We start from the raw sequence: 16,934 nt of genomic DNA, 5'->3' as shown, positions 1-16,934 counted from the left end.
TGATACGGGATTGATAGAAAATATGTCGTCTGTCAATCTTCGATACGATCTATTTTGAGTTCAAGATACATCACAGTTGATGCCGCACGTCGAGTTATCTGATGTTGTTTCGCATGCTCCGAGACGACGATCGATCAGTGCTGCTGTTGGGTGAACAACCACATCGAATCTCATAATTATTTTTGTTTAAATTATATATTAATAAGATTTATTATTCTATTTGTATTGTGCATAGAAAAGCTAAAGAACCCTCATCACATCAAACACTCGAATCAGTGATGAATTCCCATCAAATCAAAACATAAAATAACTGTTAATGAGCCTGTAACCATCTGCTACAGGTGATGAGACCACTTCTCCTCGAAAGCTTCGTTGGAAAGGCAGAACCTAACATGAACATAGAAAGAGCAGCTGCAAAGCTGCTTTCTCCTGATCACCTTAATCATTAGACAGACATGGGATTCGCTTTCCTGCACAATTTATTTCAGGACTAATCAATCAGTGGCTTTCTTTTGCTGAAACTCTAAGGCAGCTATACTTGCATTCCAATCCGCAAAACACAACAAATTAGCAGGTGCACTGAAACACTCGACAACTCTGCCATGTCAAGCTACTACTACTGGGCAACGTAAAGCAGACAGGGAAACCAGAACGAAAGAGCATGATTCTTCCTCGAGCGAAGGCCTTCTTCGGCAGCCATCATTCTCCATGATGCTTTTGGTGGAAGGATCACTGCACCCATGTCATCTTCACACATGGATATTGGCAACCATGTCAAGCAAAATAGCTGGAGCGTCCTATTAAGTTTGGTGCCGGACGCCATCCCACGACCCACCGCTCTCCCCATCCTCCCTCCTCCTCCTCCTCCTCCTCCTGCTGCATAAATTGCCCCTCCTTCCTCGGCTCCATGCACCGACGCAGCAGTGAGCAGAGCATAAGATTGCATAACACTGCAACCATGCAACGCTTCGGCTGTGCCGTTACCGCCTTCCTGTTTCTTGCCGGACTGGCCAGGGAAACCTTTGCTCAGTCGGCGACATCTCCGGCTCCTGCAGGACCGACCAACATCACGGCCATTATGGAGAAGGCAGGGCAGTACGGAACGCTCATCCGCCTCCTCAAGAGCACCCAAGTCGGCGACCAAATAAACAACCAGCTCAACAACTCCAACACCGGCCTCACCATCTTCGCGCCCACCGACAACGCCTTCTCCAGCCTCCCTTCCGGCACGCTCAACTCCCTCACCGACCAGCAGAAGGTCGCGCTGATCCAGTTCCACATACTTCCCACCGCCATCTCCGTCTCCCAGTTCCAAACGGTGAGCAACCCCGTCAGAACGCAGGCCGGCGACGCCAGCAACGGGCGGTACCCATTGAACGTGACGACCATGGGAACCCAAGTGAATCTATCGACGGGGGTCGTCGACGCCACCATCGCCAACACCATATACTCCGACAGCAAGCTCGCCGTGTACCAGGTCGATCAGGTGCTCCTTCCCTTGGAGATCTTTGGACCCCCGGCTCCTGCTGCTGCTCCTGCACCAGCCGAAGCCAAGAAGCAGAAACCAAGTCCTGTCGCCGAAGGCCCTTCCACCCCTTCCACCGACGCTACCGATGCCTCCGCTGGTGTGAACCTGAGCCGGAGCGCATCTGGCGGCGGCGTTATGTTTGCAGCCGCAGCTATTTGGCTGTGGTGGAGCTTCTGAGTGCAACCGCAACTATTGTGTTCAGCAGTTTAGGCGAGTGTGACGCACCGCAATGTTTTGGTGTCCTATCTTTGCTGTGAGTTTTTGTACCGTCATTTCATTCAAAATCACGAGATCCATGAAATAAGAAACAGAGTGATAGCATTTCCCCCTTTGTGCAATCAAAGGATCTAACTGTTGGATTCGTCTTCTTTCCGATTTCTGGGTAGGAACCACAAATGCACACACAGATCATCAAGTCAACCTATATGGGATGCATTGACTTCCTAAGAAGTCATGGCGAGATGTATTCATCAAGCTAATTCTCCACCACCATATGTTGATCGAACATCCTAACTTGCAGTTCATATGATCCATGGATCAAAATCTCATGTCGCCAACGCAAAAATCACCAACAACTTTCGTTCGGTACCATCTTATTCACACATTACACGCTTTGCTCTTAGAGGCAAAACTACAAACAGATCAAAGGCATCATTTTTTTGGGGTCCAATTATCTTATACAACCATGTTCCGGATCCTGACATATAACACCTTCTTTCTCACACAAGCATATGCACGAAATCAAGGAGCGAGTCCGATGTCGGCATGGCAGCAAACATCACCTGGAGAGAGGAACGCCTTAGTCATCGCACGCCAGCGGCTGCAGCGCGCTAATCTTGATGAAGTACTTCTTCGGCGCCTCGCCGTTCCCGGAACCCGAGACGGAGCTATCGGACGCAGCCTGTGTGGAGGCGCCGTCGTAATGTCCGACGCCAACGAAGTTCTTGCACTTTCGACAGGACAACTTGGTCTTCCTCCTCAGCAACCCCCACGAATGCCTCGACTCGAAGTAGGGCCAGCAACGGAGCTCCTCGACCTGCGAGAACCGGCTCTCGTCCACGGCAACGAAGGAAACGATGCCCTTCTTGGCGGATTTCCTGTACTTGGAACCGATGTTGGCGGTGTCCCGATCGGAAGAGCTCAGATTCAACGCGTACCCACAAGATCCGCAGCTGCATCAAAACAACACAAAAGCGACAAATTTACCAGTCCGACTTGCGATCGCGACTGAAGAGACGGATCGATTAGGAGGTCGACGCAAACCAGTAGGTGACGGATCGAGGAGAGAACGCCGCTAGGGTTTGGGGTTGTTCGTAGTCGCTGCGCAAAGACATCGGTGGACGATGGCGAAACGGTTTCGGAGAGAGGGTGCCGTTGAAGAGATAAAGAAGGCGAAGCCGGGTTCTGTTATTTATGGAACCAGAGAGGACATGGGCGGCGAGTTGCGCGGCGGCAGTGGCGGTGGAGGTGGGGGATGGGGACGAACGTGTACCGGCCGACATATGTAGTTGATCGTGACGGGTGGCCATGGGTGATGGACGGCCTCGATGGGCTTTAACGATGCGTGCATCTGGGACGGATGGGAGCTTCCTTGCAGCGATTCGCAGAGACGGTGCATGCGCGGAGAGGGATCGCGATCGACGTGCCTATGTGCATGATTTGTCGCACTCGAGTCCGGGACATGATCGGATTATAAACGGGTCCGACGGGATCCATTGGATTAGGATATAATGCTAATGTTCTACATGCTAACTAAGCATAAGTACATGTCACAAGTGGTAGTAGTTAGTGTGCTTTATGCTCAACTTAAAACAGACCATCCCAATAACAGATACAAGATGCAGTTAAACACCTGCCTTACTCTGGTCGGCCAGTAGCGGCAGCGGCAGCGGCAGCGTCCTTGCTCTTCCCAAACTCGTGCACTTTGAGGTGAAGCTCCGCAGCCGCGATCAAGAAATGCACCGCCTGCACCGGCTTCAGTATCTCCACCAGCCCCTTCAGCGTCTCCAGCCTCAGCTGATCCGCCCTCTGCAACACCTCGTTCATCCTGTCCCGTTTCCTCTTCATCTCCTGCTCCATGGCATCAGCTTCTACCTCCTCTGACTCCGCCAACGCATGCGTCAGCTCCACCATCCGTGCGTCCGCCACCGACTCCTGCACCTGCGCCTCCTCTTCATATATCTCCTTCTCCAGCCGCACCGTCAGCCGGTGGAGCCCATCGATGCGCTCCAGCTGGTCGGGGCTCAGGTCGGCCAGGTCGCGCGTGGGGTTGCCGACGATCAGCTCGAGAAGCCGGGGCTCGAACTGGAGGCCGGACTTGGAGTAGAGGAGGTGGAAAGCCATGGTGGGCCGCCAGCCGCCGGCCCAAAGGAAGAGGTTCTCCGTGGAGGACGTCCACGTGGGGTTGAACATGGGGAGCACGTCGCGGCGGACGGAGGCGGCCTTGGCGCAGTAGTAGTACTCGTAGTGGCCGAGGACCCGGTCAACGAGGGGTCGAAGCCGGAGCTCCTCGCCGGCGGAAGCGGCTGCGGTACGGAGGACTTGCAGGTCGCGTTCTTGCTCGGCGAGCCAGCACTCGAAGAACTTGGCGAAATGCTCAGGGGCGCGGGGCTCGTTGCGGGCTGCAGCCGTCTCCTCTCCGCGTTGTTGGTTCTCGTTGGCGGAGCTCATGGTGCACTCGAGCAGGCGGGGGGGGGGGGGGGGGGGTGGGGAGTACGGAGGGAAACCCCGGAAGGCTCGGTTCCTATATAGAAGGTGGGCCATGTTGATTTCTGTTGTGGGGCCCAGAAGGTGCTTCCGCTGGGTGTTTCGGCTCGTTGGGAGGGCTCTGCGCCCCTGGAGGGAACGGAAGAAAACAAAGAATAGTGTTTTGTTGACCGAGTGGATGGTCATCAATCTCGCCACGTCATACCGTGACGAGATGCAGCGCAGCCTTTCTGAGTGAAGCTTAATCGCGAAGGTCGGGAGGTACCGCGGAGGCAGCGGACCAGTGGGGGAACCCAGCGGAGGAGATGTCACATGGGCCCTTCTTTCCAGTTCGTGGAGGCGCCGGCGAGAGGGAGATGCATCTGGGTTAGCTGGTAGGCGAGAGGGAAGGTATCCACGTCTTCGACAATCTTTATCCTTTGTCCTTGGGCGATAACAGTGGCGAGAATAATACTCCGACCTTATGACACGGTCGCCGAGGAGACCATTCCCGGTGCCGCTGGCCGTGGTTTCTGCTGGTGGTCTTGGTTGGCCTCACCCAGAGGAACTGGATTGCTTATCTCGTCTTTAAAGCATATGTATAACTGGCCAGACATCATGAGGTCAGCTGATTGAGATTTCCTTGTTCGAAAAATAATGGAACACCCTTTCCCTCAGTGTTCCATCTCCAACTCTATCTCATCTCAGATGTCATCTCAATTTTATTGCTGCAAGGCATCGCGGACGTTCCCGTCAAGAGAATGGGATTGGCGTGACTGAGTTGCATTAAAGCAGGGGCTATAAGATCCACGACGAAGAGAAAACCCTTATTTTGGCTCGGTCGTCTTCTTCCATGTTCGAGTCTGAGATGGTGAGTACCAAATGACTCCTTGACTTCCCCTCCTATCTAAATCAAAGATATCCGATGTCTAATCCAGATAATTATTTAGATAAACGAACCTATTCCAAATTCAATTTGAATAGACACATCTTGAATTGGATTAATGTAGATCCTAATCCTACTATTATTCTTTGCTGCATTAGTAATCCAGAGACTGGCAGCGTGGATAAGGTTGACCCAAACCCGGTGATCGTGACCGCGTATCCGACACGTACGCCGGCCCAATTATTCTTTGGTCTCTCCCACCCCACCGGTGTGACCGTCGCGGTCGCCAAGGGACACAGTCTGAGTTTCGATCTGACGGATGACTCTTGTCCACGTGTACTTTGTGATTCACGAACCGGGGCATAACCTTCACCAACAACGTCGCCGTTACGAGATCGGGACGGCATTCTCCATGGAAACCCATGACGAGGTCTCTTTCCCCACCCAAAGCGACGGCCACGATCTGGGGCCCTCTTGCTGCGGGTGGGTGCGTGTGTGGGCTTCGGTCGTGTCGGTAACGAAAGGTGTTCTTCTGGGGAGAGGGAGGTATCCCTATCCTTTCTCGGAGAGTCACTGGAAACCACTGTGACAGTTAAACCGCGTCCATTTCGCGGCGCGCCTCCTCGTCTTCGCCGTCTTCGATCATTTATATTTGCCGGGAGCCCCATTTGGTCGTGGATGTAAGCAAGGAAGGTGGAATTTTGGAGAGAGAGAGAGAGAGAGGATGGGGAGCTACAGGTGCTGCATCTGCTTCACGAGGAAGTTCCGGTGGAGCGAGGCGAAGCCCGCGGAGGACGTGCGGGAGGCTTTCGCGACCTACGCCGAGGGCGGAGCCCACATGACTGCGGATCAGCTCCGTCGGTTCCTAGAGGAGGCACAGGGCGAGGCCGGGGCCACCGCCGCCGACGCCGAGCGGGTCATGGAGCGCGTCCGCCAGCTCCGCCGCCCCTCCCACCTCGCCAAGCTCTCCAAGCCGCCCTTCACCCTCGACGATTTCCACCACTACCTCTTCTCCGAGGAGCTGAACCCTCCCTTACAACCGCAGGTCTGCTCGCGCCTCTTGTAGATCTCTTGATCCTGGTGGTCTGCTTGGCCCCTGTTGTTGTTACCTTCGATGGAGGTGTAGTATTTGTTGAAAGTTGGTCCATGATTGCTTCTGTCTTTGGATTAAAGACGACAACTTTAGAAGAACTGTACAAGTCATATTTAGGAATCGAAATCACATAGACTTGAGCAATTAATTCTTGTGAATTATGATGCATTCTAGTCGATGCTTGTCGTGGAAGATGTTCCTTTTATGTTCAGTAAATGTTGGAAAAAAGAATCTAATGTGATACTCTTTTGTATGCTATTTATGGTAGAATTACAAGCCTCATTTATCTTATTGCTAAGATACTGGTTGATCAAGATATTAAAAACTTGTAGATCTGTTCTTTAGGTTTCAAATGTTACCATCTCAGGCTACTTTGTTTCTTTCCCTTACATGCTGCTTGTTTAGGTTTGTTTTTTGTTTTTAATGTTCTTTGATTACCTGATATTATGCTTTGATCTTTTTCAGTGATAAAAATTGAAACAAATACATTGGAGAAACTGATTCTGTGCCAGTGGTGCTAATGGAAGAATCCAATATCCTAATTGTTTTATCCAGAACTTCATGTTGAACTATGCTGATGATATTATTACTATTGTGTTTCCCTTCCAAGTGATAATAAATTCTGAACATCTAAGATATTATGACACTTCAATTTCCTGTTATACTGTTCAGCCTATAGCCATGACTTACAGGTTAATATAACTGTACTGCTTAAATCATAGCTCAGAAATTTTTACATGTTAGCAATATGAATACTTGATACTAATGCAGGTTCACCATGATATGACGGCTCCACTGTCCCACTATTACATATATACAGGCCACAATTCATACTTGACGGGAAACCAGCTCAGTAGTGACTGCAGCGATGTTCCAATTATAAGAGCACTTCAGAGAGGTGTGAGAGTAATTGAGCTGGATATATGGCCAAATTCTGCAAGAGACAATATCAATGTTCTTCATGGAAGGTATACTGGTGTGATGCCTGGTTTCTTCTTAAATTTTTCTATCGGATCACTATTTAGAGAAAATTGTGAAAAATAATATATTGCACCTAGTATTTTTTTTATAATGTAGCATACTATATATGACATGGCCTGTTAATTCTCTTTTGTATAACGTTTATGATTCTCAAATCGACATTATTGTTAGACACAGTGGAACAGATCCACAGAGTTTGCAAGTTCTCAGGTGGTATATCTTTGTTTTTGTTCATCCATATGATTTGGTTGATTCTCTGAGAGTAATTTAAAATGCCTTTTATTAAGATAAAAATTGGCATACTGAAGAACAAATGCCACACTTCTTTTTTGATAATTCATTGTCTTGAAAAAAAACGCAAACTAATGGTCCACAGGCAAGTTCCTTCCGTTCTGTATCAAATATTTTTTTCCTCTACTCTAATTAACAGCTATATACGTGTGTGCCCCATTTCCTCCTCCTATTTATGCTGCTTGGTTGATGCTGCTGCTAATAAGGTAACTAGGTTCAGTATGTTAATAACCAAAGACATGAAATTGCGCTTAATGTTAATATGCAGCTATTGGTCACTTCTTTGTATTTAAGTGCCTTAGCTTACCTTCTAAAAAATTTGTTATGCAGGACATTGACTTCTCCTGTGGAGCTTATCAGATGTTTAAAATCCATCAAAGAGCATGCCTTTTCAGCATCTCCGTATCCTGTTATCATAACTTTGGAGGACCACCTTACTCCTGATCTCCAGGCTAAAGTAGCCAAGGTAGATTCTTTTTTCTCCTCAATGAAAATTTTCAACCGTGTATTTTCAATTCATCTTTTAACTTCTAGCAAAACATTTCTTTAGATGGTCATGGAAACATTTGGAGACATGCTGTACTACCCTGACTCAGAAAGTCACAAGGAATTCCCTTCACCAGAGGCTCTGAAGAAAAGGATTATCATTTCCACCAAACCACCTAAAGAGTACCTTGAAGCTAAAAGTTTTAAGGAGAAGGATTGTGATACTCAAAAAGAAAATGATTCTAATGAAGAAGAAGCGTGGGGAAAGGAGGTTTCAGATATACAAACTGAATTTGAATTAGCTAATAAGGTGTCAAATGATGTTTAATGCACTTCCATCTGATGTCTAATATTCACTGTGTATTTAATAGCCAGTTTCTTATTAATGAGATTGCTCAGGATGAAGAAGTTCAAGATGAGGAACTTGCAGATGATGATGATGATCAAAAAGAGCGTCAGAATGCACCGCCTGAGTACAAATGTCTAATCACCATCAGGGCAGGGAAACCTAAGGGTCACATGAGCGAAGCACTAAACGTTGATCCAGAGAAAGTTAGACGATTAAGTCTGAGTGAGCAAGAACTTGTCAAAGCTGCAGCGACACACGGAGCTGATTTACTAAGGTCCTAATTTTGTTAAGTGTGCATTCCTTTTCAAATCTTGTTTGATTTCTCTTTTCTTATTGCAAAAAATCATTCGGACAAAAATAACGGGAGGCCACTTTGTAGATCTTTTTCCTATCATCGAGCTTTATCGTGAGCAATTTTACTAGCCAATCTAAAATCCAGCAGAAGTCTTTATTGTTTTTGATAAAAAGACTACTGTTTCTAATATATTCTTGTCGGATGTTCTTTTGCCAATCCTCACACCCCTGATATATTTTGACACACCCGTTTAATTGGTTTATCTTTGGGCCTCTTTTGGAAATATCCATGAGCTTCATACTACCTCAAATCAGCTCCCATCACATGCAAAATTAATTGGAAAATATCAGAAACTTCCTCTATTTATATATTTTTAGTAATCTGTTGGTAGTTTTAGCCCATGCAAAGATTTTAACTTGGATGGAGCATGCATGTTCACCCGAATGTTACTTGTTTTCTGAGAATCTGTTAGTCTGTTGATATAATTGTCATTTTATTTTATAGGTTCACTCAGAAAAATCTTCTCAGGATATATCCAAAGGGCACCCGCTTTAATTCTTCTAACTACAATCCATTCATTGGTTGGATTCATGGTGCTCAGATGGTTGCATTCAACATGCAGGTATCTCTAGTCTTGAAATACTGATCAAAATACATGATGAATATTTTCTTTCCCGTCTTATGCCTTCTCGTCATTCGTCATCTATGGGCACCACATCCACAAGTATCTGAACTTAGAACCTTTCTTAATATGTGGAGGGCAACCGACAAATAGGCTAAGATTCCATCTGTTTGGAGTCTGGAAATTGTGTGATTTAACAAGTTTTGATGTCAGATCAAGTTACATTGAGACTCCAATTTTCCAACTGCGATGTCCAAACCATGCTGCTGGCTGCCAAAAAAAATTTACAAGGATTTGTGGTATTGGTTTCAAGTACATAATAAGTCATTTCGCATCAAAATGGCTTCACTTAGTCTTTCATGGCAAAACCTTCATTAAGTAAATTTTGTTTGAATCCCTTTAGGAACACTGCACTTGATATTCTATTGCCATTTCTTCCGTAGGGATATGGCAGGTCGCTGTGGCTGATGCATGGATTTTATAAAGCCAATGGGGGTTGTGGGTATATAAAGAAGCCTGATTTCTTGGTGAAGGCTGGTCCAAACAATGAGGTTTTTGATCCTAAAGCCGTCTTACCTGTAAAGAAAACTTTAAAGGTGATAATAGTTTTCTTCATAAATTTTTCTTTTGCATCCCTTTCTTTTTTTGTTTTTGATCAGAAGTTGAAATTGTTGATCAAGTCAATATTTTTGGACAGGTAAAAATTTATATGGGAGATGGTTGGCGTATGGATTTTAGTCAGACACACTTTGATGCATATTCTCCTCCAGATTTCTATACAAGGGTAACATATACAAACTATTAGTTTGTTTCAGATTTAATGTATTTTCTTTTCTCTATGGACTAAAGCTGAGGGATGTTGCTCTCGAACTTCAACAGGATGATGGTTGATCTGATTTATGCTGCAATTGTTTGGTAATTAACAGGTAGGGATAGCTGGAGTTCCAGCTGACACCGTGATGAAGAAAACAAAGACAATAGAGGACAACTGGACACCAGTTTGGGATGAGGAGTTTACCTTCACTTTAACTGTACCTGAACTGGCTTTGCTTCGTATTGAAGTACATGAGTATGATATGTCTGAGAAGGATGACTTTGGTGGACAGACTTGCATTCCTGTTTCGGAGTTGAGGCCAGGGATCAGGGCTGTGCCACTTTTTGACCACAAGGGCAACAAATTCAATTCCGTAAAGCTGCTGATGCGATTCGTGTTTGTATGATGATGCTGTTTGAAGTTCTTCCTACCGCAACCTGATTCGAATTTGTGTGATAACACTTTCTATCTGCATTTTAGAAACAGTTGGTGTGATCACATGTTACAATAGCATGAGGAATTCACCTGTCTTGAAATTAATCATGCAAGTGATGCTTATCGGATGGTTCTGCTCTGTTGTACACATAACTGGGTAGCCAGTCCCATCAACTTTGATATCTGTTATTTTTTTCAGTGAAAATATGCTATTTTTTTTCCTAGTCGCAGGTAATTGTTGCCGAGAACAATGGGCCTATATATGCAGCCATGAAATGATCATGAAGCTTCCTCCCTTGATGATGAGTAGTTGTGCATAACAATGGAAGTCATGGGAAAATGGTGAGTGCATCATGTTTCTAATGCCATCATCAATATCTGCTAAAGCTAACTATTATCATGGTATCTAGAAATATTGGGAGAGTCCTAACCTGGTTTAATTGTTTTGTCTGAAGCTGGAGATGAAATCTTATCTAAATCTCAAATGGTTGACTTGCTCCAACTCCTTCTCTTTGTGGTGGTTGGTGGATTTGAAGTTGCTATCCATTTATGCAGTGTTTCTGATGTCTGACAATGGTCAAATGTATACTGATTAAAGAACTTAGTTGCCAGTGGAAGGATCAACTCCACATTGGAGATTGTCATAATAGAAAAGAAATTTGGACAGCTGCAACAAAGTTTCAGATATTATATATTTTGTCAGGTTCAAGTTTTCCATGAATCAAAAGGATACAACAAATAGAATCATCACTGTGCACAAGGAAATAATAAACCTTGACTTTGAACTTTGAAGAATCTTCTTTCAGTTGATTAGGTTGGAACAACTGCATGAGTCAAATTGCATTTCATCACACATAAGTGGCACTGTGTCTGTTCTTAGAGAAGAGGTCTGGTGGCCACACTTAAATCTCACTATTAAACTGGTGGAAGTGAGAAATAACACTGTTCAAAAGTTTCCAGTGATTTGTTTTCCCTCTCCTTTTTGTGATTATTATTAAGGCTGTCTTGTTTGAGGTGAAATCTAATTAACTCACTGCTTATAAAAAAAAACTAATCCAATAGTTCAAGAAAACTTGCCTTGTACTCTTCAAAATTATGACAAATCCTGAGATGCATTAATCATATTTTTGCCCTGAATCATTCAAATATTTGACTTTGACTGAGGATACATTTATATTGTGAATGTTACTATCTATTAGTGGTTCACTGACACAGCTCTTATCTGTCACTTTTCAACATTCAACTCCAACATCATTTATCATACCATAAAAAGACCTTTCGAGTGTATTCTTAAAGACTTGCACCTGAATATACTCGAGCTTGATCAAATCCTCTAAAATTTAATTTTATTGACTTAAGGACACTTCTATATACTCGATCAAATCGTTTTGAACTTCTTCCTCGAATATGTCTTCACATATCTTTTATAGGATCGTTTTTCAATATCTCAATCTTACGAATAAAGTTTGATTTATTCCGAACCTCATCTGGTATCAAATAAAAATTAAAATCGTATCATCTATATAATTGTTTTTGGGGCATCCAAATTGTCCCACTCCATCAGCATATGATAATAAATCTAGGGAAAGAAAGAAACAAAGGACCGAGTATTCTACTGGTATTAATTCTCCACCTCTCATTCCACCCATCTCCTCATAAACATAAACACGGTGTGGGGCCCCGAAAGAGACTCACCACCCACCCCTCTAATAATATTTATTGTAATGTACCATCGGGTAGTGCGAGGTCAAGCTTCCATTTTCTTACATTTGAACGTAGATTTCTTATCCAAAAGCCGACCGTGGCGGCCGATGACTTCGTGGTCAAACTAAACCTTGTCACACTATTTGTCTGCAACCATCGTCTCTTTCCACCTAAACAACATTCATCATGTTGATTTGTTTGCTAAACACTCGAGTGTGTATCATATGGCCTTTATATGGTCTGACCGATTCGACGTATTATATATCATGCGTAGCCTTTTTTTTTTTATCTTCGCATGCCCGATTAATCTGCCCGCTCGAGCCCGAAGACTGGATTTAGATTCGGTTGCGATCGACACGCGTTGATTTCGTGACTCGAGTAGAGGAGCGCTGTGTGCAGCGACTCTGCAATCGATTTGGAGCACGACTCTGTGGCGCGGTACGCTCACCGAGCGTGCTCGAATCTTTGGTGGGGGCTACCCCGGTATTCGACGCTGCCTGCGGCCCACGGCATTCCCATTTCCCGATGAGCGGTTTCTCCCCACCTCACGCCACCCCACCAGTTACCCACCTCCTTATCTCCCATCTGACCAATAAAAGATGTGGGACCCACATGGGTCCCGGCCACTCGTCCGGCCGCAGATGGGGAAACGAAGATGAACGGTTCACGCGTGTCGACCGAGCCACTCGAAGTCGCCTCGGATTCAACGTGGCCTCCTCCCACGGACGCTGACGCCGCGTGGCCCGCTGTGGACGGAATCGCAGACGGGAATTCCCACGGGGGCACACGGCGTCAGTCATCTCGTCGTTTCATTTTGTGTGTCGGGGTTTGGACCGCGCGTCGTTTCATTTCGTTCTCATCCGGAGAGACGGGTAGGAAGAAGGCAGCTTCCTTCCCGGAGTCGTCTTTTTGACCCGAGCGCAGTTCCCACCTGCTTCCCTCATCTCTCTCTCTCTCTCTCTCTCTCCCCGTGGAATTATTGCGACCCATCCCACATCCGTCCCTACAGAATATAAAATTTCATATCGGTCCCTCTCAGGGGCGTTTATGAGAGAATCTTATGTGCGACATTATGAGTTATGGGGTTCCGCAGGGGTCATTATGCAATTTTAAATGTGGATTTGCCTGACAAGCATAATTGACACGCACTCCCACTCACGCCTACAAAAGGGGACGAAAGGCCAAAGCTTTCCTCGCAAATCACGACCTCCTCGTTCCCTTCGTTCCCTCACACTCGCATCGGCTCTCGTACGCATCCATTCTCATAGGTTTCATCGTGGCGTTCGATTTGTTGCCTCTTTTTGGTTTTTGACGGAGTTTTGTTGCTTGATGTAGGTGGAAGAGAGGACATGTGTGGCGGCCACCGGAAGCTCTCCTCGCTGCCCAACGACCCCGCGGCGGGATGCGGCGCAGAGGCCATGGAGACTTCGTCGGAGGCGGCCGCAGTGCTCCTTGAGCTCGCCGCTTCCGACGACCTCTCCGCCTTCAGGCGGGCGGTGGAGGACGACGGCCAACCGTTGGATGCCGCTGCCTCCTGGTACGGCCGCTCTCCTGGCCGGGGAATGGGTTACCAGCTGCGGACGCCGCTCATGATCGCGGCGCTATACGGCAGCACCGCCGTGATGGGCTACATCCTGTCCGCCCGCCCAGCTGAGGCCGTCCGCCACGCCGACTCCGACGGAGCCACCGCCCTGCACTGCGCTGCCGCCGGCGGCTCCGCGGCTTCTCTCGAAGCCGTTAAGCTCTTGATCGGCGCGTCTGCGGACGTCGTTGACGACGTCGATGCGGGCGGGAGCCGCCCCGGCGACGTTATCGCCCGGCAATTCTCGAGCACCGTTGCCAAGTCCCTCGAGGTGATCTTAAAAGCTACTTCTTGCCCGAGGGTTTCATCACCGAGCAGAGAAGAGCAAGCAAAACAGGGGGAGAAGAAGGAATACCCGCCGGATTTGACCCTCCCCGACATTAAGACCGGGATCTACGGCACCGACGAGTTCCGGATGTATACCTTCAAGATTAAGCCGTGCTCTCGCGCGTACTCCCACGACTGGACGGAGTGCCCCTTCGTCCACCCCGGCGAGAACGCTCGGCGCCGAGACCCAAGGAAGTACTCCTACAGTTGCGTGCCGTGCCCCGAGTTCCGGAAAGGTTCTTGCCGGAACGGCGATGCTTGCGAATATGCCCACGGCGTGTTCGAGAGTTGGCTTCACCCGGCGCAGTACCGGACCCGGCTCTGCAAGGATGAGATTGGCTGCAACCGCCGGGTCTGCTTCTTCGCCCACAAGCCGGAGGAGCTGCGGACGGTGAACCCCACTGCAGCATCGGTTGCCGGAATGGTGTTGCCGTCGTCATCACAAGGCCTTTCCTCTTTGGACATGGCCATGGCCTTGACGCTGATGCAGCAGCCCGGCTCCCCCATGTCCCCCTCGGCTTCATCGGGCATAGGGTCCGCAGCGGCATGGATGAATCAGACGGGCGGCGTGGTGACTCCTCCGGCCTTGCAGCTGCCGAGCAGCAGGCTCAAGGCTTCGCTGAGTGCCAGAGACTTGGATTTCGACCTCAAGTTGCTCGGATTAGAAGAGTATCAGCAGAAGCTTGTCGACGAAATCGCAAAAACGGCCTCTCCGCGGGCCAGCTGGGGAACGAACAGCTTAGCCGCGGCAACGACTCGAGCTCCAGACTACACTGATCTGTTGGGTTCTGTCGATCCATCGCTGCTAACCCAATTGCAGGGGCTCTCCGCGAGGAAGAAGACAGGGCCTCAGATGCAATCCCCTGCTGCAATCCAGATGCACCAGTCTCAATTGCTGTCTGGATACGGTGGCGGCCTGTCTTCTTCCCCTCCTGTTAGCGCCGCATCGTCGTTCGGGCTCGACCACTCACTGGCAAAGGCCATCATGAATTCCAGGGCTTCCGCGTTCGCTAAGCGCAGCCAGAGCTTCTGCGACCGAGGGGCGACCGCTGGTCGCCAATCGACACTCTCTGCCATGTCGACCGCGGCATCAGCGGCGGCCCCGCCGTCGCTCCTGTCCGACTGGGGCTCGCCGGACGGTAAATTGGACTGGGGTATTCAAGGAGAGGAGCTGAACAAGCTGAGAAAGTCGGCATCTTTCGCCTTCCGCAGCAGTCAGGCCGCCATCGGAGGGGTAGCTCCAGCCACCGGCGCAACGAACGAGCCGGATTTGTCGTGGGTGCAGTCTCTGGTGAAGGATGGACCTGCGGCGCCCGTGGGCCGTCCTGGCATGGGCAAGCAGCAGAACCGGTATCAGCTCAACGGCGGGGGCGACTTGTTCTCTCCATGGGCAGAGGAGAAGATAATGGCATAAGAACACGGCGAGGGCAAACGATTACCTTTCCCCTCTTCCTTCTGACCTGTTCTTTTCTTCGTTATATATATATATTTTTTGGGAATCCATTACAGCTTTATTATAGCAGGCGAGTCCGTAGGGAAATCTGAGCTTGCGGAAAGACCGCGCCTGCAAGTTCTTTTTTCATTCATAAAAATAGCTTAAGAGAATGTCTTCATAGGTAGAAAGAAGATGGGTATCTGTAGAGATGAAGAACAACTTTCAATCAATGAGCTTTTGTCTAAATCTTGTTGTGTTTCTAAATCTATGAAATATATTGCTTACTATATGACCATGACATTATGAATTCAATGATGTGGGAAGTGCATGTTTTTCCACTTGCATTATTTTATCTTCAAAGGCCTCTCAGCTTTTTCTTCAATGAGATGATGAAGATATCCAAGAATCTGCGTCGGATGTGACTTCAGAAGACTTCTCTTGGTGTTGGATGATAACACCGTTGACCCCATGCGTCCGTTCGAGTCATTCGAAGTTTTCCTTCAAATTGGTGGGGACTAAAATAGCTGAGTTAAGTATCATTCATGTCCTAATCAAATTTATTTTAATCTCATATGTAGTAGATTCAAGGAAGAGAGAGGATCTCAAATGCTCTGTCGCTGTCTCCAGTGCAACTAATGTTGCCATCTCACCATGCCGGATGGCTCCTTGGTAATGTTTCCGGGTGCGTTCCCTTTTAGGCGTCTCGGAACAATGCGTGGTTGCGTCAGCCAGAGAGTGGAATAGGGTAATGGTGGGTCGGTGACGCAAAAGCCAGCGCACTCGGCGGACACTGCTGACCAGCAACTTGCGTGGCGGGACCCTTCCGTCTCATCATCTTCTTTCTATCTATCAATCGGACAGTCAAAACAGGGTGAGAGAGGCACTGCAGATTGGATCCTCCTCGTATATCTTCCACCTGCAAGTATACGAACGAGCCGCCTTCTGAGCATCGTCTTTGGCGTTCTCTATCATGCAAATCTACCGCATGGCGCTGTGGGAGCATCACAGCTCGCGGCAGGGAAGGGCACAGAATCTATGGAGGCTGTAGGCCGACATGGTCGCGAAAGAGGAGAGAGGGGCGGCGGCTAAGAATCTTTCGTCTTATCTAATAGGCAATCACGGATTGCGGAGTCACCTCTGTCGCCAACCCTTTGTCGCAGTGAAACTCATCCGGCGGGGCGCGGTACTGCGCTGACAGATTCTGGACGCAGTGGCTGTTCTTCATAATCTTTCGAGTCAGGATGTGACGTAAGGTTAATTATGCTGGACAATTTTTCTAGATAACATTTAGACGATTTTTCCTCAAAAATATTTACATTTTAAATATTTTTCAAACGGTTACCATATTTTATTTTATTTTATTTTTTAAAATTATATCTTTTTATTTAAAAATTACTAAAACTATCGCTCCTCCGCGGCCC

At 47.7% G+C, this 16,934-nt stretch overlaps 5 protein-coding genes across 6 annotated transcripts; 3 read left to right on the top strand and 2 right to left on the bottom strand.

Moving 5' to 3' along the window:
• Positions 1–590: 590 nt before the first annotated feature.
• On the top strand, positions 591–1,871 carry LOC135674802 (fasciclin-like arabinogalactan protein 11). The gene has a single exon (XM_065184978.1). It carries the CDS (start codon positions 908–910, stop codon positions 1,703–1,705), a length of 798 nt encoding a protein of 265 aa, XP_065041050.1. The 5' UTR covers positions 591–907; the 3' UTR covers positions 1,706–1,871.
• Positions 1,872–2,093: 222 nt separating this feature from the next.
• Positions 2,094–3,083, bottom strand: LOC103986178 (uncharacterized protein At4g08330, chloroplastic). The gene is made up of 2 exons (XM_009404102.3): positions 2,792–3,083; positions 2,094–2,700 (listed from the first exon to the last, which is right to left on the bottom strand). The coding sequence occupies exons 1-2, from the start codon at positions 3,055–3,057 to the stop codon at positions 2,328–2,330; spliced, it is 639 nt and encodes a 212-aa protein (XP_009402377.2). The 5' UTR covers positions 3,058–3,083; the 3' UTR covers positions 2,094–2,327.
• A 256-nt stretch (positions 3,084–3,339) lies between these two features.
• LOC103986471 (protein DOG1-like 3) lies at positions 3,340–4,209 on the bottom strand. Its single transcript, XM_009404492.3, has one exon. It carries the CDS (start codon positions 4,196–4,198, stop codon positions 3,386–3,388), a length of 813 nt encoding a protein of 270 aa, XP_009402767.2. The 5' UTR covers positions 4,199–4,209; the 3' UTR covers positions 3,340–3,385.
• Positions 4,210–5,654: 1,445 nt separating this feature from the next.
• On the top strand, positions 5,655–10,689 carry LOC103986180 (phosphoinositide phospholipase C 6). Of its 2 annotated transcripts, none has more exons than XM_009404103.3 (9): positions 5,655–6,144; positions 6,964–7,160; positions 7,795–7,930; positions 8,015–8,260; positions 8,350–8,573; positions 9,099–9,216; positions 9,660–9,812; positions 9,914–10,000; positions 10,143–10,689. In XM_009404103.3, exons 1-9 carry the CDS (start codon positions 5,824–5,826, stop codon positions 10,434–10,436), a joined length of 1,776 nt encoding a protein of 591 aa, XP_009402378.2. In that variant the 5' UTR covers positions 5,655–5,823; the 3' UTR covers positions 10,437–10,689. The 2 variants fall into 2 exon arrangements, with proteins under 2 accessions (XP_009402378.2, XP_018681700.1); XM_018826155.2 differs by lacking the exon at positions 5,655–6,144 and adding an exon at positions 6,658–6,884.
• Positions 10,690–13,286: 2,597 nt separating this feature from the next.
• On the top strand, positions 13,287–15,802 carry LOC103986181 (zinc finger CCCH domain-containing protein 33-like). The gene is made up of 2 exons (XM_009404104.3): positions 13,287–13,417; positions 13,505–15,802. The coding sequence occupies exon 2, from the start codon at positions 13,519–13,521 to the stop codon at positions 15,490–15,492; it is 1,974 nt and encodes a 657-aa protein (XP_009402379.2). The 5' UTR covers positions 13,287–13,417; positions 13,505–13,518; the 3' UTR covers positions 15,493–15,802.
• Positions 15,803–16,934: the final 1,132 nt, after the last annotated feature.

This window comes from Musa acuminata, chromosome BXJ1-5, assembly GCF_036884655.1.
Source record: "Musa acuminata AAA Group cultivar baxijiao chromosome BXJ1-5, Cavendish_Baxijiao_AAA, whole genome shotgun sequence".
NCBI lineage: Eukaryota > Viridiplantae > Streptophyta > Magnoliopsida > Zingiberales > Musaceae > Musa > Musa acuminata.
Note: the sequence above shows the minus strand (reverse complement) of the source record. Positions and strands in the feature narration are given on the sequence as shown.

Bases quoted from the DNA above. Each gene is read 5' to 3' on its own strand.
- LOC103986471 (XM_009404492.3), bottom strand. From the start codon at position 4,198: ATGAGCTCCGCCAACGAGAACCAACAACGCGGAGAGGAGACGGCTGCA.
- LOC103986178 (XM_009404102.3), bottom strand. From the start codon at position 3,057: ATGGCCACCCGTCACGATCAACTACATATGTCGGCCGGTACACGTTCG. The intron at 2,701-2,791 runs GTTTGCGTCGAC...GTTTTGATGCAG, and splicing joins CCTCGATCCGTCACCTACTG to CTGCGGATCTTGTGGGTACG.
- LOC135674802 (XM_065184978.1), top strand. From the start codon at position 908: ATGCACCGACGCAGCAGTGAGCAGAGCATAAGATTGCATAACACTGCA.
- LOC103986180 (XM_009404103.3), top strand. From the start codon at position 5,824: ATGGGGAGCTACAGGTGCTGCATCTGCTTCACGAGGAAGTTCCGGTGG. The intron at 7,931-8,014 runs GTAGATTCTTTT...ACATTTCTTTAG, and splicing joins TCCAGGCTAAAGTAGCCAAG to ATGGTCATGGAAACATTTGG. The intron at 9,813-9,913 runs GTGATAATAGTT...ATTTTTGGACAG, and splicing joins CTGTAAAGAAAACTTTAAAG to GTAAAAATTTATATGGGAGA.
- LOC103986181 (XM_009404104.3), top strand. From the start codon at position 13,519: ATGTGTGGCGGCCACCGGAAGCTCTCCTCGCTGCCCAACGACCCCGCG.